Source organism: Nilaparvata lugens, chromosome 3 (genome assembly GCF_014356525.2).
Source record: "Nilaparvata lugens isolate BPH chromosome 3, ASM1435652v1, whole genome shotgun sequence".
NCBI classification, from domain to species: Eukaryota; Metazoa; Arthropoda; class Insecta; order Hemiptera; family Delphacidae; genus Nilaparvata; species Nilaparvata lugens.
In genome coordinates, this window is record NC_052506.1 from 3,965,970 (window position 1) to 3,989,674 (window position 23,705).

Sequence of the window (23,705 nt, forward strand, 5' to 3'; positions counted from 1 at the left end):
TAACTACCGTGTTGATATCTGTCGTGTAGCAAATGGTGCACACATTGAACATCTTTAAATTTTCAATTAAAACTTCAAGAATTCTTCTTTGTAATTATGTAAGTAATGATCTAAACTTTTAAATAATAAATTCTCTACAAGCTATTCAAACTGTCTATTTCATTTGTAATCACCCGGTATATTGTATTTTACTTTTTTCTTTTATAACCATTGTCATGATCACGGTAACCTCCACGCCAGGTAAGTATGTACATATGTACAGTATGAAAGTATGTTCTTTCTGGCAGAGATTTGGGGCATCATGGCTTGTGCCAACATAGGCATTGCCAGGCGCTATTGCGATAAGTATATAGTAATCCTTTGAAGCCCGGTTGCACAACAGCCGGTTAATGTTTAACCGTGATTAATTTCACGAGAACCAATCAGAGAAGGCCTTCTTGATGAGACGGCTTCTCTGATTGGCTCTCGTGGAATTAATCACGATAAAAATTTAACCGGCTGTTGTGCAACCGGCATTCAGATTGTCAGGCAGCCCTCAAGGCTCTTGATTCCAATGAAATCAAGTCCAAATTGATGTGTGAGTGCCACAAAACGCTCAGCAGGCTTGCAACGCTCAACTCTGTGCATCTTGGTTGGGTACCTGGCCATAGGAGGTAATGAGCGTGCAGATGAGCTTGCTAAGCGGAGTTCTAGTATGCCATTCCTTGGCCCAGAGCCGGGCTGTGGCATAAATAAACAACTGCCCTCCACACAATAAGTAAATGGTCCAGGGACTTACACCACCAGCAATGGCAGGGTTACCCTGGTCAAGCACTTGGCAAATGGCTGCTGGCAGACGCAAGCCCTCGCTTCACCAGGTGGCTGGTGAGTCTGGGTAGAGGTCAGGTCGAGCAGGTGATTGCCCTGATAACTGGACACGGTCACTTCAGGAAACATCTCCACACAATTGGACTCAGAAATGAAAGCCAGATGTGTAGGCTTTGTAATCAGTTTGAAGAGACTGCTAAGCATATCATACTGGATTGCGAAAGTCTTGGAGTTAGATAGAGGGCTCTGTTTGGCTGCAAGCAACCAGGTGAGGAATGGGATGTTGGTATAGGGAAGAAACTCCTGGATATTGTAAAGGACACAGGAGTTGGTTTGCCCAACTAACATACTACTTGGGACATACTATAAGCTTCGGTTGACGTGTAAGGTTCTTTGAACCTTTGGATCTTTGAATCCGTCCCTTCAAAACATAAACATAAACATAACCATTGTCATTGTAATTACGTTTTTTGGGGGGAAAAATGAAGATTTGATTTGATTTATCTCTGTACGTTTTGAAATATATTTGTAGGACATGTTTGAGTGATAGAACTACCATTTATTATTTATTGATTCATACAATTAGTACATCAATGATAGAGAGAAAAAATAAGGTAACCTTGTGCTATTCCTCTCCAAAATTTAGATTCGGTTACACATAGTCCGAAATAGGTAAAGTCTTGTTGTTGTTCACTAGAGTTATAATTAACTTAGCTATGATTACTTTGTCACGTCATCAAATAAAATAATCATTGTATTCTGCAGCATTTTTGAAACTCAAATTCATTTAAAATACATCACCTTATAGAATGAAATGACTTGGAATAGAATAGAATGACTTTTTCACTCGATGACGTGGAGAAGTTTGGAATTAATGTCCACTTTACGATTCAATCACGAAATATACCTTAATAGGTCTTTAATAGTTTACTTGCCGGAAAATAAGCTGTTATTTGAATATATTATTATTTGAATATTATTAATTATTCATTATTTTCATTATTAAAATTAAAAACACACAAAACAAGACAAAACAAAATTACAAAGAATTATGAAACAAATAAAACACAATAAAATGTTACAAATATAAAAAACGATATCCGTATCCTTATAGAACGATATCCGTCTAAGCAGACGGAAAAACTGGAACTTTGAATAGTGTAAACCACATCACCTTATAGAACGATATCCGACTGAGCGGACTGAGAAACGCAAACGTCAGCAAACTCTCAGGCGACGTCTTCCTGGAGGGCAACCTGTCCGAGAAACAGGTGATCAGTCGCTGCGGTATCTCGACTAGTCGCGCAATCTGCGTGAATGCGCTCATGGCGATCACATTGCAGACGGCCAGGGAGTATCGCTCGTAGACAAGGAGGTGCTCGTCGGTGTGAGAGTGAAGGAGGATGTTGCTTGGCACGCCTTGGTAGAGGGTGGCCACGTTCAAAGCTGTCAAGTGCACTAGGTCTGCATATCTGCAATTGGAACAGAAAAATTATATTATAGAGTCAGTCACATTACTACAGTGCGGTCCACGTTATAATGGCAGTGGAGAAAGATAGGAGAACAACGTTACCGATCCTCTGTCTTGTCAATGCCTTCTATTATAGACGGTAGCTGATAAAGGTTTATTGATGTAATATAAACAGTTCATTCTCGTTTAAAATAATCAATTATATTTTATTAAGCAAGAAATTATATTTTTCCTACAGTTACCTTGTAAAGTGGCCATTCCTGCACTGATTACAGAGCGCAAAGAATCACTTTTCCGCTCTAGTGCGGGAAAAATTTTTTCTGCACTCCAGATTTGCAACATGGCAACGCAAAATAGTTAGTAGGTTATATCATAGAGAAACAATAGCGTAAGTAGATATCCCATGGTATAGGGCGTTTATGTTGCAACTTTTACTGTTATCTCAAGCCGATTACTGTCGACTGTTGTCGATTTTTACTGTTTTGACCGGGTCAGAGTGTATGAACGGCACAATATGAGAGACTACCAGCGTCATAAAGCTTCACGGAAAAGAACTACGTGAACTATCGGCTTGAGATAACAGTAAAAGTTGCGACATGAACGCCCTATACCATGGGATATCTACTTATGCTATTGTTTCTCTATGGTTATATGGAGCACCAGTGCAGCAAAATCAAAATGAAGTTGGTAACAGTGACTGTGGTATAGTGAGGTCCACGCTCTAATAATATTAAGGACAACGAGGACAGCGACAGCCACCACATCAGTGACAGCCGCCTTCATTCATTTACTACTACATTATTCAATTTGACAATAAATTAAGGTTTTTATTAATAATAAAATTACACAGAAAAACATTTTATGCATTTCAGGCAATTTTACCCATAATTACCCACTTTTCATATTCAATGGTAACTGTAGGAAAAATTTAATGTGAAATACGTGCGCAAAGTTCCTCTGCTGCACTCAAGAAACCATTCCGCCCTCGCCTACGGCTCGGGCGTAAACGTTTCTTTCGGTGCAGCAAACTGTCACTTTGCGCACTAGTTGCACAAATAACTATTTCAATAACTTCATAATGAATTTTCATGACTAAGATGAAATATTTTGCAAGGTCTATAAATACAGGACAATCCCGTGATGCATTGCAAAATCGCCATTTTATGGGGTCCTAGTTCACCAACTTTCAAATTTATCTGCTGTTAGTATTATAGATTGAACAAAATGATGTGTTATTTTGTTATATTGTTCAAGGGATATTGCTTGGCTTTGGATTGTAAAATAAATTGTTCCGACAGAATAATAATATTTATACATTCCAACTAGGAACTAAACTGTTGATTTTTAGATTTAACTGATCGGGAACTTAAAACTATTTTTGAAGTTGGCCTCGCATATTTCTGTATTGTCCCAATGCCTTATGAATCATAATCCTTAAGATACAAGAATAAGAACAATTTTTAATAATAAATAAATGAATAATAAAGCATTTATTATTGAAATTTCATTATTAAAAAATTGAAAACCTGAATTCCCATATTATTTGAACTAGAATATTGTTTTTAAATGCAAAAGTGAAATCTTAACCTTATTCTTTTTTGAAACTTTTATTGTAAAAATTTGGGAGAAGACAGTTTTGGGCTATGCCTGTTGTCTTCTCCCAATCATATTATATTTATTATAATTATGATTTGTAATTGTCAATGAAATCTATATATATAAAAATGTTATGTTGGTTTGTGTGTAATGCAAAAACTCCAAAAGTACTGGACCGATTGAGTTGAAATTTTAACATGATATAAAATCCGCATCAAGGATGGTTTTTATCTACTTTTTACAATTTTCAGGGGCGCTACGCTCGCCCGAAAATTTTTAACTTTTTTGTTTATGGATTTTTCCGATTTTTGACTTCACATTCGGGGTCAGCTCGCGAAAATAAGTCGATTAAAAAAAAAAAAATGACCGGGCTCGCAGGGTGGCCCGGGGGGAGGGGGTGAAACTTTGGCCATTTTTGGCCAGATTTGAGCTGAGCGCTGCTGCAATCAAAGTGCAAAATCTGACCGCTAGATAGCGCGCATGTTTCAAAACGCAGCTTCAACAGGTTCGTGAGATATAGAGTACCGGTAAACTACACTCTTGATTACCGTATGTTTTCCGGTACAATTATTGGATTTCAATTACTATGGAAGTCAATTCTAATGAATTTTCGGGATGGTTGACAGCATTTCATCTGGTATTCCGTTTAGTAGTTATCTCATAATAATTATTGGTGTTTAATTATAGAATTAGAATTTTAGAATAAAATAGAATTTTATATATAGTGGGGGCCACAGAAAAAAAAAATAAACATTCAATCACAATGTGCCACTGCGAAGCGTGGCAGGGTACAGCTAGTAAATAAATAATTTTGTTACGAGCAAATTGAATTGGATTGGATTTTCAAATGTACCGCCATAAAGACCACATAACATAAAATGGCCGCTTCATAAGGAACACGAGTGTCATGACCTGTATTTATAGACCTTGATATTTTGTTAATTATTAATTCTACATTGTTGGAAGACGATCTGACAACAGTGTATAACGAGAAAAAGATAGCGCTATTCGCTTTGTTGGATGATAGACAAGGATAACAATACCATTGTTAATCAAACACTGACATTATAACGTGAACCTCACTACAGTAAGTCATATAATTGGAAGGATAAGACGTTGATGTTGTCAATACCACTGAATTTGTTCAAAATCAATTTAAATTAAAAAACCAGGTTTACAAAACTGTAGAATTTGACGATATATTGTGTGTTTTTATTTCAAAACCAGTGTTTATGGTAACACCTGCCACATCTTCAACATCTTAAGGTTGTGCCATGAAACCTGCTTCTTGAATGAAAAAGACTAAGAAATTGTCAAAAAATCACTGATTTATTGATAATTAGAAGACCGGTTTCGGTTATTACACCATTGTCAATCTCTGATAAACATTTATCATAATTAGAAAGAACATTTATCATAATTATAACATTTGATAATTAGAAAGACCGGTTTCGCTTATTACACCATTGTCAATCTCTGATAAACATTTATCAGAGATTGACAATGGTGTAATAACCGAAACCGGTCTTTCTAATTATCAATAAATCAGTGGTTTTTTGACAATTTCTTAGTCTTTTTCATTCAATATGAATAATTACCACAATATCAACTTCTCAACTACACAAAAAGTGAAACCTGCTTCTGTAATTTGAACTGATTTTGTACTGTGTGAGTGAAATTGTTTTCAACTGAGAATTGTTGTACAGTTGAATGGTGATCTTATTTAATCATTCATAATTATTACACAACACTTAGAAAAGTACCACAGGCTAAAGCCTGAAACGGCTCCAATTGGCGGGCCAATAACGCTTGAACAAACATGCACATACACAGTCGACTTACATTGTTTTATCATTACAGCTGTGACGAACCGATTTGTGAAGAAATTAGGTTTTTCATTTCCAATTTACGTTGTTCATTTTTTCTTCGCTGCTCTATTTGAGGTCGAATTATTATTCTACTAATCCAATTATTTTTCTGATGTGGGAACATCAGCAGGACTCTCAACAAGAAAGCAAGGAAAGAAACACTCATGAAATTCTACAGAGTGATGGCTGCCTTTGTTCTTCTATACGGAAGTGAATCATGGGTCACAACAAAACGTCTAGAGAGCAGGGTGCAGGCAGCTGAAATGAGATTCCTTCACAGGATAAAGGGATGTGACCGCCGGGACCACATAAGAAATGAGGATATAAGGCAAGAGCTGGGTGCCTTTAACATGAATGAAAGAGTTATATTATATCGCAACCAGTGGAGGAAGCATGTCATCAGAATGCCAACAGAAAGGATTAAGTTGAAAATTCTTAACTACAACCCTATAGGAAAAAGATGTTTTCTATAGGTAGACCACGGAAAAGATAGCAATAACATTTATAGAAGATGAATAACTGACAAAACATCTATTTAAATTTAAGAAATACTGTACTGTAATAGATACATTATACTATGCTGTTGTGAGTCGGAACAGGCAAGAGCCTAAACCTCTCTGCATAGTGAATGATTTAATAGAATCAACAGTTGCCAACAGTTTGCAATTGAATAATCACATTTTCTCAAATTTCAAGCTTATTTTCAATTTTAGGTGAAAATGTTACTGGACATAAATTGAAGAGATTTTCATGCTCAATATTTCCACTCGAATTTTTTCGTTTAAATTATATCTGAGACCTGATAATTGGAAATCTAAAATCAAACTTTGCATAGATGAGGCGGAGCTCCTGAATTTTTTACAGATATGGCACTTGCGGCAGTTGATATAGCTTATCAATGACTATGTTGGGTATGAATTTGGTCAAAATCGTTGGAGCCGTTTTCGAGGAAATCGCGAAAACCCCTGTTTTTGACAACATTTTCGCCATTTTAGCCGCCATCTTGAATTGCATTTGATCGAAATTGTTCGTGTCGGATCCTTATAGTGTAAGGACCTTAAGTTCCAAATTTCTAGTCATTCCGTTAATTGGGAGATGAGATATCGTGTACACAGACGCACATACACTCATACACACACACACACACACACACACACACACACACACACACACACACACACACACACACACACACACACACACACCACACACACACACATACATACAGACCAATACCCAAAAACCACTTTTTTGGAATCAGGGGACCTTGAAACGTATAGAAATTTAGAAATTTACATACCTTAATTTTTTTCGGAAAGCAATACTTTCCTTACCTATGGTAATAGGGCAAGGAAAGTAAAAATTTACAGTGGTTCATTTATTGTTATTGGTTGTTTATTTTATGTTACAAGCCTCTTGCTGATTTAGTGTATGTGCATGCACGTTCAACCTTATGCATCAGCCTAAATGTAGCTAGATTATATAATGACACTATGCATTTCTTTCTCAATGTGCGTAAAGATGTATGCGCCACGAACCTGCACATTTTGCTTTTCATCAGCTGATGCTATAATTATTAGATGTGTATGTTAATCTTTCTGTACAAATACAAACAACAGCTGATTGAAAGTGAAATGCGCGGGTTCGTGGTGCTCAAGTCTGTACGCACCTTTAGAAAGAACCTTACCTCGAACAGAGATTGGCAACAATGTCGTCGATACACGACCGCCGTGACAGTGGCCGCACAATGGTCGAGTGGAAGCTGACCATCTCCTCGAGGAAGCACTGCTCGTTCGCCAGGTCCGAATTCAGTTTGAGGTCTGACGTCATCGGCGGACGACCCACAATGCACATGCTGACGTCACCAGAGCTCAGCACTCGGATTGGCACCCTTGCTGACGTCACACAGTTCACAGTTGTGTTGTTTTCTCCTCTCGAGTTCACAGTTTTGTTATTTTCTCCTCTTGAATCCACAGCAATGTTGCTTTCTCCCCTTGATGACGTCACACAGTTAACAGTTGTCTGACTAGATGACGTCACACAATTGTTACTTACTACTCTTGAATTCACAGCGATGTTGCTTTCTCCCATTGATGACGTCACACAGTTAACAGTTGTCTTACTAGATGACGTCACACAATTGTTGCTTACTCCTCTTGAATTCACAGCGATGTTGCTTTCTCCCTTTGATGACGTCACACAGTTCACAGTTGTGTTGCTTTCTCCCCTCGATGAAGCACCGTTCACAGTTGTGTTGCTTTCACCCCTCGATGAAGCACCGTTCACAAATGTGTTGCTTTCTCCCCTAGATGACGTCACACCAGATGCTTTGCTTTCTTTTGCCTCTGGAACCTTGTTTACTACTCCAGATGAAGCAAAAGGTGTGTTATTTTCTCCCACACAGTTCACAGCTATGTTATTTTCTTTTCCTGAGTACGAACAGTTCACAGTTGTGCTGTTTTCTCCATTATTTGACGTCACAGTTACGTTGTTTTCTGACAAAGAGTTAATAGACGTGTTGTTTTCTACTATTGATGTCTCATGAATGTTGTTTTCTCCTTTTGTTGACGTCATAGAGCTCACAGTGGTGTTGTTGTCTTTGTTATGGTTCACAGGTGTTTCGCTTTCGGTTTCTGTTGTGATAGAGGAGGAGTCATTGGTGTACTTGCCATCTAAGATGTACTCTGATATGTCAAGTTCTGTGTTGTTGCTGTTTAGTGTTTCAGGCCTGCAACAAAATAATAAAATATTATTCACATTATACCCAACAATACATTGTGTCCTTACATATGTTTCAGATGTATACGTTATTTTATTTTCCTTAACATTATCACAGTTTCAATGACTAATTTATAGTTACAATATTGGGGACCGAGCTTCGCTCTGGAGTACAAAAGCATAAAAAATGTATTATGGAAGAAGAAATTATAACATTCATACAGAAATGTTCTATCTAATCACAGTAAATTCCCAGAGGAATGCGAAAATTCCCCTCACGGGAGCCCAGTTGCACAAAAGCCGGTTAAATTCTAATCCTGATTAACTTCACGTGAACCAAATCAGAGAAGACCATTTAAAAAGATGGATCTACTAGAATTAATCAGGATTGAAAATAACCCGGCTTTTTTGCAACCGGCACTAAGTACCTGATTAAATGATTACAAAAGTTCAACAGCTGAGTAATAATTTTGACACAGTCCCACACACATGAGCTCGCTCACTCACTTCCATCACCAATAGACGACGAAATGATTATTTTCAGCTATTTTTCCAAGGATGAATAATAATTATCCTTTTAATGTTCTTCAGCGAGTTTTCCCAGGGATGAGACTTAGTGCAATCGAATCTTTATATTATAAACCTACTATGTTTTGAATTTTGTGAGAATCGTTAGAGCCGTTTTCGAGATCCGGTGAAATACAAACATATAAACATATAAACATCTGAACATATAAACAGAAGTTGCTCGTTTAATAGTATAGGATATTGATTAGCTCAAAATGAATGTTTGTTTCTCAATGAATATTTTTTCAATATTGATCAATTTCAATTTTATTTCAATTTCAATTTATTAAAAACACACAAAACAAGACAAAACAAAAATACAAAGACTTACGAAACAAATAAAACAATAAAATGTTACAAATATAAAAAACCATGGGCTTTGTGGTTGGGTGTGTTTATCAATGTAGTGACACACCTTCGACCTCAGATTTCACCTTTGCAGGGATAGTTTTTTATTATTAAGATAGTGTTCTTTTCTTCTCAGAAACTACCTCAAGTCTTACTATTTAAGTTCAATGCATGACTAAATTCAATATGGAAGCTTGTTGAATTTCAATAACAGAGAAAAGTATTTGTATTGGGAGAAAAGTCTAAGAATATTAAGGAAAAATCGTCATGGAATACTGAATTGAAAACTGCTTTTGGTTGTCATTATATATCTGACCAAACGCCACCCAAGATAAATAAATAAATAATTTTATTTCCATCATAAATTTCACTTGACATTCATTTCAAGTTTTGGAAATTATATGACCACTTTGACAAGTTGTGTGGTCATCGTTAGTAATTTATTTAATAGTAATTACTAAATTGTTAAGAAAGATTAATTTTTTTTGGAGTTCAGTTCATCACTTTACAGATACGAACACTATAGTGAATCAGCGCTAAAAACATCCATGATGTATCTTGAGTGTGCTATTTTCTGATCTGGACTCACTAGTCCTCAAGTAATTTTTATCTTGCGGAAATTAAGAAACTGTGTGAATAATGAGGTATTAGACACTACATAATTATTTTGGCCTTTACCATGTTCATTTATGTTATGGTGCACGTCTGTGAGGTGATTCCAGTGCTGCAAAAAAGCTCTCATTTGGCGAAAAGTAACCTAACCTAACCTAACCTAACCTAACCTGTGCTTGCCAAGCCAGTGCAGGGTGCTATCAGGTGCCAGCAGCAGGGTGTGCCTTGCCCCAGTGACCGCCTGCGACGTGTGGCCCCACACATGGGGCGAGGACTGGTCGCTGCCCTTGGTCAGGTCACAGATCTGGCCCAGGTCGTTGCGACCCCACAGCGCACAGCGGCCTGTCAGCGTCACGCATGCGCAGTGCGACCAGCCGCACTCCACGCGCATCGCGCCCACGTGCATCAGCGAAGACACGATCACTGGTCTATGGAAACATCAGAAGACATAAAACGTAAAAAACTGCATTTTGCGAGAACTAATTGAGAGAAGATGTTCAAATTTACTACATAGGCTCAGCTGAGGTATAAAAATGATTCAATTATTCATTTCAGCCCAAAAAATTCATTAAGTACATTATGCTAAGTCATATTATTACAATAACATATAATATCGGGGCACCGAGCTTCGCTCGTTATTTATTCATTGATAAATCGAACACAATTCTTTAAAATGATTGGGGAAGTACTAACAGGCACAGCACAAAACTGTTTTTTCCCGAATTTTGATTTATACACTATAAATAGTCCAGAAAATAGGTTATGTTCCATACACTTGAATTCAGGTTCAATTTTCTGTTCAAACATTTGAAAACAAAAAAATTATTATTTAGATTATATAAAAACCAAATTGAATAAAAAAATAACACTCACTAATCACTTGAAATTGTCAAATAATGATCAACTTTGAAAATTATGAAATACTCTAGTTTAGGAGGATTATCATGTCATGTCAACAAATCAGATTATGTTGATCAAATCGATTAAATTGTCTTGCTAGATAGAATTTCTCGCTGATTGATTATAATTACACAGCTGGAAATAATTCTGTCTCTCTCCCACACAGGCACACGCATCTTGTGTTATCGAGAGACGACGAAATCATCATCTGTTTTCGAAGGATGAATTATCCTTTTAATGTTGTTCAGCGAGTTTTCCAAAAAATGAGATCTAGTGCAATCGAATCTTTATATCATGAACCTACTATGTTCCAAATTTCGTAAAAATCGCTAGAACCGTTTTCGAGATCCGTAAAACATAAATAACCAGATATAAAAATACAGAAATTGCTCGCTTAATATAATAGGATTATTAACTTAATTTATTATCACAGATGCACTAGTTTTTGAAAATATGAACAATAAAGGCCATAATTGATGCAAAATACTTATTACTCATAATCCTTAGACATGAAGGATTATAGGTCTTGGAATAACGCCCAAGTTCCGCGGTTTTTGAGCGTTTCCTGTGTTTTCTACGCCTTCTCAAGAACTAATATGCAGATCATGTACAGATGTGGTACAGAAGATAAGCAAAAGTCAAGAAATTTTGTCTGTAGAAGACTTCAGAATTACGCCAAAGATACGCCCAAGCTGGGCGGTTTTACTGCGTTTTCCTTGCGTCCCCAGAAGTCATAATTTGGTAGGAAACAATTGACAAAGAATGTCAAGAAAGCTAGAAGAAAGCTTACTGGGAATTTCAGCCTTTTCCTGTCATTTACAGGGGTCGCCGCCAACCTGTCTCCCCGACAACTATAGTTGGCCAAACGAAAATGGGTCCCTCAAGGTCAAAGCTTGCTCTTGACACCACCACCCGTCTCTACCAACACTGTTGCCACTTTGTACTAAGGGTGGCTAGTAAGAGAGAAAGTGAATGTGTGTGTGAGAGAGGGTGTGATAGTAAAGTATTGTTATTGTGGGGAGTATTGTTTGTCTTCTCTGTCCAAAGCCTGGATGAAGTGTGATGGGAATCAAATGAGAGTTCATGCGAATTGAAAAATGTAGAGTGAAGTGGGCATTACAAGAATATTGACTAAAATAAAATTACATCACTCCACTTCCAATTGATTATTATAAGTCTTCAAGTAACCTTTATGAAGTAATAGCTCAGTTTATAGATGGTTGCATTTAAAAAGAAAAATCTAATCATCATTATAAAATTGGATTTCTTGATGACATGACTCAAGAAAGAGTTATACATTATACATAACAATATTCTTTCCTTCATTTCATGATGTTGAAGAATATAGCGGATGATAGGAGGAGGTAACGGGGGATGTTATTGTTCTAACTTCAAAGAATGACACAATAGAACTTTTGAACCTGACGTGCTCAAAAGAATTTGTGACAGGTAGTGTCGGAAAAGAGGCAGAGGGATGGTATGAGAAGGAAAGAGCGATGTTCAGGGTGTAGAAATATAGTCAATGTATATAGACTGGTCGAGTGAGAGGTGGCCACCAGTGGCAACATTGCAGTGGCCTTGAGAGACCCATTTTCGCTTGGTCAACTATAGTCTCCTCGCTATTTTGTTCACAGGCGTCAGTAAATCCCCTGGCAAAATATACCATTGCCGTCAACTAGTCTCCACGACAGTAAATCCCCTGATGGATAGGCCTACAAGGGGTCTGGTTGTCGTGATCGTGCCCCACAACTAAGCTCCCCGACAGCTAATACCCTATTGAACATTGAAAACAGCTTGAAGCGGGCGGGGAAGTAGTACAATCACAGACACTGTTTCACATATTCTATGAATTCGATTATTGGAAGAAAAGCTTGTTGATGTTGTCACCTCCTGCATACATAAAATGAAAAAAATAAACTATTTCTCTTTCCGAATTCAACTGACTTGGAAATGTTCCTTATTGAATTGGCAAGCATTTCCAGAATGAGTTTGTACGACTCACAAGTGATTCCTGCATGTATGTTTAGAACAAGCAAAACTCTGATCTACTGTTTAGTCTTCAACATATGGCATTCAAAGCTTTAGATTGAAACTTTATAATCTTATATTACTTTCCTTGCCCTATTACCATAGGTAAGGAAAGTATTGCTTTCCGAAAAAAAATTAAGGTACCCCAATTTCTATATTTCTATACGTTTCAAGGTCCCCTGAGTCCAAAAAACTGGTTTTTGGGTATTGGTCTGTATGTGTGTGTGTGTGTGTGTGGTGTGTGTGTGTGTGGTGTGTGTGGTGTGTGGTGTGTGTGTGTGTGTGTGTGTTGTGTGTGTGTGTGTTGTGTGTGTGTGTGTGTGTGTGTGTGGTGTGTGTGTGTGTGGTGTGTGTGTGTGTGTGTGTGTGTGTGGTGTGTGGTGTGTGTGTGTGTGTGGTGTGTGTGTGTGTGTGTGTGTGGTGTGTGTGTGTGGTGTGTGTGTGTGTGTGTATGAGTGTATGTGCGTCTGTGTACACGATATCTCATCTCCCAATTAACGGAATGACTTGAAATTTGGAACTCAAGGTCCTTTCACTATAAGGATCCGACACGAACAATTTCGATCAAATGCAATTCAAGATGGCGGCTAGAATGGCGAAAATGTTGTCAAAAACAGGGTTTTTCGTGATTTTCTCGGAAACGGCTCCAACGATTTTGATCAAATTCATTCTTAAAATAGTCATCGATAAGCTCTATCAACTGCCACAAGTCCCATATCTGTAAAAATTTCAGGAGCTCCGCCCCATCAATGCAGATAGATTCCCAATTATCAGGCTTCCGATACAATTGAAACAAAAAAAAAATCAAGTGGAGTAGATTGAGCATGAAAATCTCTACAATTAATGTTCAGTAACATTTTCACTTAAATTTGAAAATAAGCTTTAAATTCGAGAAAATGTGATTATTCAATTGCAAATTATTGTTGATTCTATTAAATTATTCACTATGAAGAGATAGCAGACCTCATGTGTGTCTCCAGCGTTATTGCCCTGTTACCAGCTGGCTCAAATCTTTGAATAGTAGACTTGAGATGCGCGGGTACACTAGCGTCAGGTGATCAATTTTCATAACGGCAAGGAAAGTTGTGTGAGTGCGCCACACCAGATTTTTTTTGTTTTTCCATGTAATGTGAATTGTAAGAATAATTCTACATCGATTTGTCACTGTTCTATTTTGAATAACTATTCATTAATTTGTAACTATACTCTTTTGATTTAATTATGATTGATCAAAGTTGATCTTGATTTTTTAATAAAGTATTTTTTACTAATATGAAATGTGAAGGGTTGTGTGGCAGCGAGTCCTAACTTCGACTTTGATAAAGTTGGGTTCAGTGACGACAACAAGCTCCTTGCACGCTATCGTCAACTAGTCTCCTCGACAGTAAATCCCCTACTGGTTCAGAGGGGACTAGTTATCGGGACCGTAGACGACAAGTACGCTCCTCGGACGCTGACGACAACCAAGCTCCCCGTCTGTAAAGCTCCTCTCTCAGGAGCTCAGTTGACGCCGTCAGTAAAACCCCTCGAAAGTGGTTTTAAAAGGAGCTTTGGGCTAGTTTCACACTCATTCGGTTCGTTTCGTTTTCGGTAAATTCCGATAAGTGTGAAACGGTAATTCGGTTTGAATTCGGTACCGAATAGAAACCGCATAGAACCGAACGCCCACTTGAGTCTAATAGATTCCATCAAGTTTCAATTCGTTGCTAGCGAGAGGCTACTTTCACACACTTTCGGTTCGGTTAGGTTCGTTTCGTTTTCGGCAAATTCCGATAAGTGTGAAACGATGATTCGGTTTGAATTCGGTACCGAATAGCAACCGCATAGCACCGAACGCCCCCTCGACACGAATATGTTTCATCATATTCGAATTCGTTGCTAGGGAAACAGGAAAAAACAGGAAACAGGAAAAAAGTCTTTTACACACGCTTGCCTTTTTTGTTTTTATTTTAACCTGATATTGTGATTATCTGTTTCAAAATTTTCCAATTCAAAATCATATTGTCAATTCATTTCTGTTAGTTCACAGGAACAATTTTTTCTCAATGAATAGTTTGCTAAAAAAATATGAAAGATATAAATAAATTGAAACTCAGGGAGAATTTTTATTTATTTTTTTTATTTTTCCACGAATATTACATGATTTCATCAATGGAGAGAAGAGATGAAGTTTATAATATAAAGGTATATTATACCATGTGTCAAAATAAGGAACAAATTTTTCAATTTAAAAGAATAATCTCTCTAAATATCCAAAATTTACATAATCAAAAAGAAACTATTCAAATAATTCTCAATTTCAATTAACTTTAAAATTTTGTTGTTCAAGAAATAACATCTTACAATTTAATACCAGCTGTTATATTTAAATATACCAGCATGAACAGCGAAAATCCAAACACAGCTGTGTTTGAGAAGAAAATACCTAATTAGAGCCGTACGAATTAAAACCTGACATGTATGAAAGCCTCATTCGTTTTCGGTAACGAACCGAACCGAATGAAACCGAATGCGTGTGAAGCTAGCCTTACTGTGGGGGAGCTTAGTTGGCGCGTTTCCATTTACAGAGTTATAGAATGGTAGTGTAACTTAATTCTGGAACGGGAACGATCCTCGTATAAATAGAAGATAAGCCAGAAGTTGATAATTGGTGTTTTGTGTACCATTGAATAAATAAATTAGAGGTGAACTCACTTATTCCTGGGCACAATATCGCCCGACCCAAGTTGTCCATGCTGCGCCCCACCCCAGGCCCACACCTCAGTCTTAATGAGGCGCGCCCCTCGGCTCAGGTAGAGGGCCAGTTTTTCGCCCCCTGCCCCCACCCGGTCGGCCCCCGACACGTCGCTGCAGCCTCCGCTACACGACCATTCACACCTGCAACGACACAAAACGACAAAACTATCAGACAAGTCCATTAAGACTTTTCACACCTGCGACGACACAAAACGACACTGCAACGACACTAAACGACAAAATTATAAAAAAAATCCATCAACGACACACCTGCAACGACACAAAGCAACAAAACTGTCAGAAAAGTTCATCATCACAGCATTGAATGTTGGCCTAATGTAATATTGATTGATTATATGATATAATGTAATATATATGATTTATGTTATAATATTTCATTTTTTTGACAGTAAAAGATTTATTTATTTCAAGTTATAAGAAAAGTCCATCACATTATTATTATACTATGACATTTTTATCCCTTTTCCTTATTATTTCATTCCTTTCTAATAAATTTTCATTTTCCCCTTTTTTTATTAATTCTGTATCAAAATCTGATGTATATTTCTTATTTTATTTTTGCATTTTGTATCAGTTTTCTTTACTTAAAATCTTTGAAGTGTAATATTCATTTTGTCTAAGTTTATTTATCTTTTGTAACTAATTTTTTTCCTGTAACTGGGCACCCGCCGAGAAACCTTTGGGTTTGGCAGGACCCTCAACTGGTTGTATTGTGAAAAAAAATTTTGATTTGATTTTTTTTTTTAGTGATCAACTTTTCAAATTTTACAGTTATAGATAACAAGACAGGGCCCTATTACAGCCCCATATATTACACAGGAAGATATCAAAATATTCCATCAAATTATATACATCCTTATCTGTTGTAAGATTCTCGTTTCAATATTTATTCAATAATTATTTATTTTTACAGATATGGCAAGCAAAGCATAAGGCCCTGATACTGTCACATTACACAGGCAGATAATAGTAAGGTACATATTATAAAGTCAGCACCTGATTATCATTAGTTTGCTATCCTTGTCTGTCATTAGACAAAGCAGATAGCTTTATCCTTTCACAAGTCAGTCTTATGCAACCTGGGAGACAACCAATCAATTTTATTCTCATGTACGTTGGACTTTGTTTATATTTTTCCTCATTGTGTTTCTTTATTGTAAAATTATTTTTTATTTCTTGTGTTGTAATTATGCATATCTACTTTCCGTGGGAATCTAGATTCGTTAGTTTTTATATATAATATTGTCCTATAAATGTACAGGCTGTACACCGTCATGAACTTTAACTTACTGAAGAATGGCTTTTATGATTGCTCTCTATCAAGATTTAGAATTATTCTTATTGCTTCTTTTTGTAATAGGAGTATTTTAATTAAGTTTGAGATGCTTGTTCCTCCATATATTTCAATTCCATATGAAATGTGGGAGTGGATCATTGCAAAGTACACTGCTTTTAACGTTTCTAAGTTGGAAATTTTTGCTAGTCGTCACAGCGCGAAAATTCCTGAGCTTAATTTTTATCAAGATTTAGAATTATTCTTACTGCTTCTTTTTGTAATAGGAGTATTCTATTTAAGTTTGAGATGCTTGTTCCTCCATATATTTCAATTCCATATGAAATGTGGGAGTGGATCATTGCAAAGTACACTGCTTTTAACGTTTCTAAGTTGGAAATTTTTGCTAGTCGTCACAGCGCGAAAATTCCTGAGCTTAATTTTTTACATATTTTTTGAATGTGAACGGACCAACTAAGTGTGTTTTCAAGATATAGACCTAAAAATTTAATTTCTTCCTTATTATTTACGGAATTAAGTTGTTTTACCTCTGAATGTCTACAAGTAAAATGGAGGAACTTTGTTTTGTTATCATTAAGTAGCAGATGTCTATGATTTAGGTACTTTTTAGTTAATGATATAGAATTGTTACATTCAATTTCTGTTGTGTTCCAGTCCTTATCAGCAATGCACAGACTTATATCTGCTTGATGACTATGTTTTAGTTTTGGAAATTGTAAGGTATTATGAGAAATAAAAACTTGATTAATTAGATTTATAATGAACTAACAAAATATTTCATCTCAATTGGAAAAGTTATTGAGAAATCATCAAAGGCTATATTTTCTTGATGAATATATTTGAGATTGAATAGATTATTGAAACTTATTTAACGATAACGATCTAATATTGTTGAAAAAACTACAATTTGAGATACTAGTTTCAATTGTTACATCATCATCAATCTCTAGTAAACTCGAGATGATTAGCTACAAGAAGAATGTTTGCTATAGATAATGATGATAATCAGTGGTGTAGCACTGTAACTAGTATCTCAATAATTTTTGAATGAGTAAGAGGTTTTCACAATATCTAATCGTCTTGATAAAATATGGATATATCGAACACAACATCACCTTCTCAACAACTCAGAAAGCTACTGATTAACTTGAAATTTTGAACAACAATATTCAATAAACCAAGGATGGTTAAATGCTTATTTCAGTTTATTTATTTACCCTATTAACACATACTTTAAACTATGAATGATAGGATATTTTTTTTTTAGAATAGAATAAAAACAAAAAAGAGAGTTGAAGAGGAGAAAGCACGTAGAGATTTATATGACATGAGAGATAGAAATATCCTACAACAAGAAGTAACAGTTTCAATGCAAGCTCTATGCTGAAGCAATTCCACTTACGCCTATAATGAACATGAATAGAAATAGTAAGAGAGAAAATTTTGGGAATATCTGATAAAAGATAAAAATCTGGTGTGGCGCACTCACACAACTTTCCTTGCCGTTATGAAAATTGATCACCTGACGCTAGTGTTTCCGCGCATCTCAAATCTACTATTCAAAGATTTGAGCCAGCTGGTGACAGGGCAATAACGCTGGAGACACACATGAGGTCTGCTATCTCTTCATAGTGAATGATTTAATAGAATCAACAATGATTTGCAATTGAATAATCACATTTTCTCGAATTTAAAGCTTATTTTCAATTTTAGGTGAAAATGTTACTGAACATTAATTGTAAGATTTTCATGCTCAATCGATAGAGCTTATCGATGACTATTTTAAGTATGAATTTGATCAAAATCGTTGGAGCCGTTTCCGAGAAAATCACGAAAACCCCTGTTTTTGACAACATTTTCGCCATTTTAGCCGCCATCTTGAATTGCATTTGATCGAAATTGTTCGTGTCGGATCCTTATAGTGTAAGGACCTTAAGTTCCAAATTTCAAGTCATTCCATTAATTGGGAGATGAGATATCGTGTACACAGACGCACATACACTCATACACACACACACACACACATACAGACCAATACCCAAAGACCAGTTTCTTGGACTCAGGGGACCTTGAAACGTATAGAAATTTAGAAATTGGGGTACCTTAATTTTTTTCGGAAAGCAATACTTTCCTTACCTATGGTAATAGGGCAAGGAAAGTAAAAATATAACAACATATTTTTGAGGTGTTCCATCAAGTTGATATTATTTCTCTATTTTGTCATATTCACAATAAGCTGTGAATGTTTTGGCTAGTCAATGCAGAAACACGGAAAAATATAAACATAATAATGCTGTTGATGGTATTTATTTTGTTTGTAAAGGATTGAAAATAAAATTGAATTTAAACTGTATAAATTGATACACGGCAATGAAGGAGTAATGATTAGATTAATGGATGTAAGTGAATACTTCATTCACTTATTTACTAATTTCATTCACTTCATTTACTAATAATAGTAAGTGGATACTTTTTGAAGAAAGACAATCTGTTTACAGGTGAATATAATACACATAATTATATAAATAAATAAATAAAAATAAAATGTTTAATTCCCAAAAAAACTAAAACTACAACATCAATTACACAAAATATTAGATAAATTACAACATTACATACAATAGTTAGTTACAAAAAAATTTTTATAATGTGTCCTCTACTTGTTTAGTTTTCTGTGTGGAAATTGACCTACTCCACTATGGCGTACCATGTTCTAGAGTAGATATATGTCACACATTGCAAAATTTAATAAAAATATATATTTAAAGCAGAACAAAAGGATGCAAACATATATTAAAAAATATATATATACTGTATACTGTTATATTACTGTGTTTTTCATAAATTATTATTTTATTATATTTTCAAATAAACTATAGTTAATTGTAATAGCTACTGAGAGAGGTTTCGAAACAATTTTTAAATTTGAAACAAATTTTATAAGTGAAGCAAACACTGTTTGAATTTTGTCTATATAGTTTAAATAAACTATAGTTAATTGTAATAGCTACTGAGAGAGGTTTCGAAACAATTTTTAAATTTGAAACAAATTTCATAAGTGAAGCAAAATTGTTTGAATTTTGTCTAAAAATTCAATAATATCAGTCAATCCTGCTTTGTCATTATTTAAAATGTGATAACATGAAGAGTCAATATACAGTATGGCGAGATAATCGATATCATATGTGTTGATGTAAGTCGATATTATGTTGTTCAACACACACAGTTTCAAACAGTACATTGTTTCTATGTAATTTTTGTATAACTTGATAAGCGTTGCGTTTCAGATAAACTGAAAAATAGGAAGTCTTTCCGTTCAATAGACTGAGAAACAGAGCTGAAAATGTTAAAGCTTGAATGGGTGTCAGTCAATATAGACTGCCTGTATAACATAGATAATCCGAGCACATCAATATAGACTGCAGAAAAATATAGGCTGCCGGAGAATATAGGCTGCACAGATTAGATAACAATAACAACTGTTACTGATTCAAAATTCTCAAACATATTGATATTTTCATGCATTAAGTATTTGAATAGTTATTTGTGCAACTAGTGCGCAAAGTGACAGTTTGCTGCACCGAAAGAAACGTTTACGCCCGAGCCGTAGGCGAGGGCGGAATGGTTTGTTGAGTGCAGCAGAGGAACTTTGCGCACGTATTTCACATTAAGTTTTTCCTACAGTTACCATTGAATATGAAAAGTGGGTAATTATGGGTAAAATTGCCTGAAATGCATCAAATGTTTTTCTGTGTAATTTTATTATTGATAAAAACCTTAATTTATTGTCAAATTGAATAAAAATGTTGTCCTTGGTTATAATATATAATGTAATAATTTGCTCGTTGTGCTTGGTTGCACCTCTGCTCACTATAGCAGCCCAGTCACTGTTACCAACTTCATTTTGATTTTGCTGCACTGTTGCTCCATATAACCTACTAAGTATTTTGCGTTGCCATGTTGCAAATCTGGAGTGCAGAAAAATTTTTCCCGCACTAGAGCGGAAGAGTGATTCTTTGCGTTCTGTAATCAGTGCAGCAATGGCCACTTTTCAACGTAACTGTAGGAAAAAATAATATCCGAAGATTCCTTACTAGTCCAGTCAAGGAAAGGTTATAGAGGGAAAAGTTGGGAAGACAATTTCTGACCCCACAGTTCTGTTAAGGGTAGTAAGGAGGTAAACATATCAAAAGTCCCCATCCCTACCCCCTGTGCTAAGGGGGTGAGGGTGGGTTTAAGATACCATTTTTCGGTTTATCGCATAAAACTAAAAAACTGTGTATCTTAAAGACTTGAATGTTATATAACAAATTAAAGCTTACATAATTTCCTACAATATATATTATACAACTTTCTTTATATCTCCTCTAGTTTTCGAGATATCCGCTTTTGAAGGTGTGACATTTTTGAAAAAAAAACAACGTGTTTTTATTCAATTATGGAACGGTTCTACAATATTGACAATGACTCAGTCGAATTTAAAAAAAAAAGTTTGCCACCAATTATTTTTTTCTATTTTTGCTCTTATAACTTTTTAAAAATCGATGGAAAAACCCATGTTGATTATGAGCTTATAGAGCATTGAATTCTCTTCAATTTGATGTATAATTCAACACTTTTACGAATTTTCCTACAGGGCATGTTTTTCCAGCTATAACATTAGCAAAAGCACTAAAGGTACAAGGGCACAATTGTATATTATTTAATGATCAAAAAACAATCAATATAGAAAGTTGATTTTTTGAAAGAGTTTGATGAAAATCCTGAAGTGCAAAAAATGGCACCTTTTGCAGCAGCTTTAGTGTTGAGTGTGAAATCTCTATTTTTGCAACAATAGACCAATTGACAACGGAATTTTTTAGGGAATATTTTAAACAAAATTTTTGACTTTGCAGCTTTGTTGAGACTAGTTAGGAGGAGAACATATGAAAAGTCCCCATTCCTAATGCATGTGCTAAGGGGAATTAGGAATGGGAACCCTCCTAACTAGTCTCAACAAAGCTGCAAAGTCAGAAATTTTTACGTGTTTACCTCCTTACAACCCTTAACAGAACTGTGAGGTCAAAAATTGTCTTCCCAACTTTTCCCTCTATACCCTTTTTTGAGCATTCATTGCCTGGACTATACTATAATGAGTTGTTATCTATAATTTCTTTCGTCAGAACGTTAGACAAAATTTATTGACCATTTGTAAAACGTTTATTTTTGAACCAAGGAATTAGCGAAATTCTCAACGCTTTGGATAAGAGTTGAAAGCCTAGTAGTCTCCCGATTGAAGAAGACCTGTAATTTAATCAAGTCCTTACCTTGGCTTATCTATCTCTTATTATTATCGTCAATGCATAGCTTAATGAATTTCAACTTGATATGGTGTTTTCTCCAGCTTGTTACTGGTTTCAACTCGGACTTACAATTTTACTGAACATTCGAGTGCGACGTTGCCATTCTCCCGATAGTGAGGTGACTAACAATTTGACTGAACCTTCAAATGCGACGTTGCCATTCTCCCTATAGTGAGATTTATGTTATAAAATTGACACCTGATTAACATTTGATATCCTTGTCTGTCATCAGACAAAGCAGGTAGTTCTATCGCTTACTTTTCTTACTCCGCAGAGATGCCAAATTGTTAGTAGATCATGTAAAATATCATGAACCAGCAAGATATTTTATTTTAATATTATGAGAAGATATATTTTCTTGATAATCTGTGGATCTAAGTGTAATTTTAAATATTTTTTTGTGATTGTGAAGTAAGATTTTTTGTTTGGATTTATAATAGATTTTAAAATTAGTTAATCTGATAAATTCAAAATTATTGTAGTAGCCAACATACATTTTTTGAACTCAAAATAGTGTGAGAATTATGTTATCATTTACATAACCTCTAGAGTGTGTATTTCAAATTAAGGTTTAAAGCAGTTTTGGGCGAATGCTTGTTGTTTTTGCCTGCATTGTATTTATTGTCTATGAATAAATGAAATGAATAAATAGGCTATAATATAATTATTTCAAATACAATAAAAAATGGATATCAAATTAGATTTATCGAGATAACATGATTTTAAAGCCGTCTACTATAGAAAACACTGGACAAATTAGAAGTGGCAACAATGCCTTTCTATATTTTTCACTGACATTATAAAGTAAATCGCATTACTAGTCCGGGAATTTTTTTTATTTCGGATGATGCCCACACCCAACATGAGCTTTCTGCTTGTGCGGTGTTTCCCCACATGGAAAGGGCGCTGGTGAATTGATGAGATGATAAAACGTCCATGTCATCGGCGGGATTCGAACCCACGAACTAGTTGGTGCTAGTGGTCCGAAGTTCGTAACGCTCCTGACCACTAGACCAACCCGGCCGGGTTTCTATTCTATTGAAATGTAATAATTCTTTATTAGGCGAAGTTAGGACTTTCAAGTCCTCTCTACCACTCAAACTCGAAAGGTGTATTTGAAGGTAATTCTATTGGTGTCTTTGGAAAAACATCATTGCTACTCATTAAGGCTGCTCAGTACACTTTTTATTATTTAAATTGGATAATCTTTTCCAATATAATTGTTAAGATCATTATAAGAGTGAGAAAAGTGGCAACTGAAATTTTCAAGTGGTCTAATAAGCGAGTTATGGGTTGTCGAAGTGCTAACTTTCCAGATTCTGTTTTCTTTCCAGATCATAAACGGTTTTGACAAGGCCTATATCAATTCAATTCAATTCAGTTTATTTCCAAAAGCA

General features: G+C 35.5%; 1 protein-coding gene across 1 annotated transcript in view; it reads right to left on the minus strand.

Annotated features, from left to right (window-relative positions):
* Positions 1–23,705, minus strand: part of LOC111057945 (alsin) — an 82,261-nt gene that overhangs the window by 55,196 nt on the left and 3,360 nt on the right. Inside the window, exons 2-5 of the mRNA XM_039425301.1 lie at positions 15,610–15,792; positions 10,158–10,415; positions 7,430–8,470; positions 1,982–2,279 (exon numbers count right to left, since the gene is read on the minus strand). Of these exons, the coding sequence (XP_039281235.1) occupies positions 1,982–2,279; positions 7,430–8,470; positions 10,158–10,415; positions 15,610–15,792 (1,780 nt within the window). The remainder of the gene's footprint in view (positions 1–1,981; positions 2,280–7,429; positions 8,471–10,157; positions 10,416–15,609; positions 15,793–23,705) is intronic.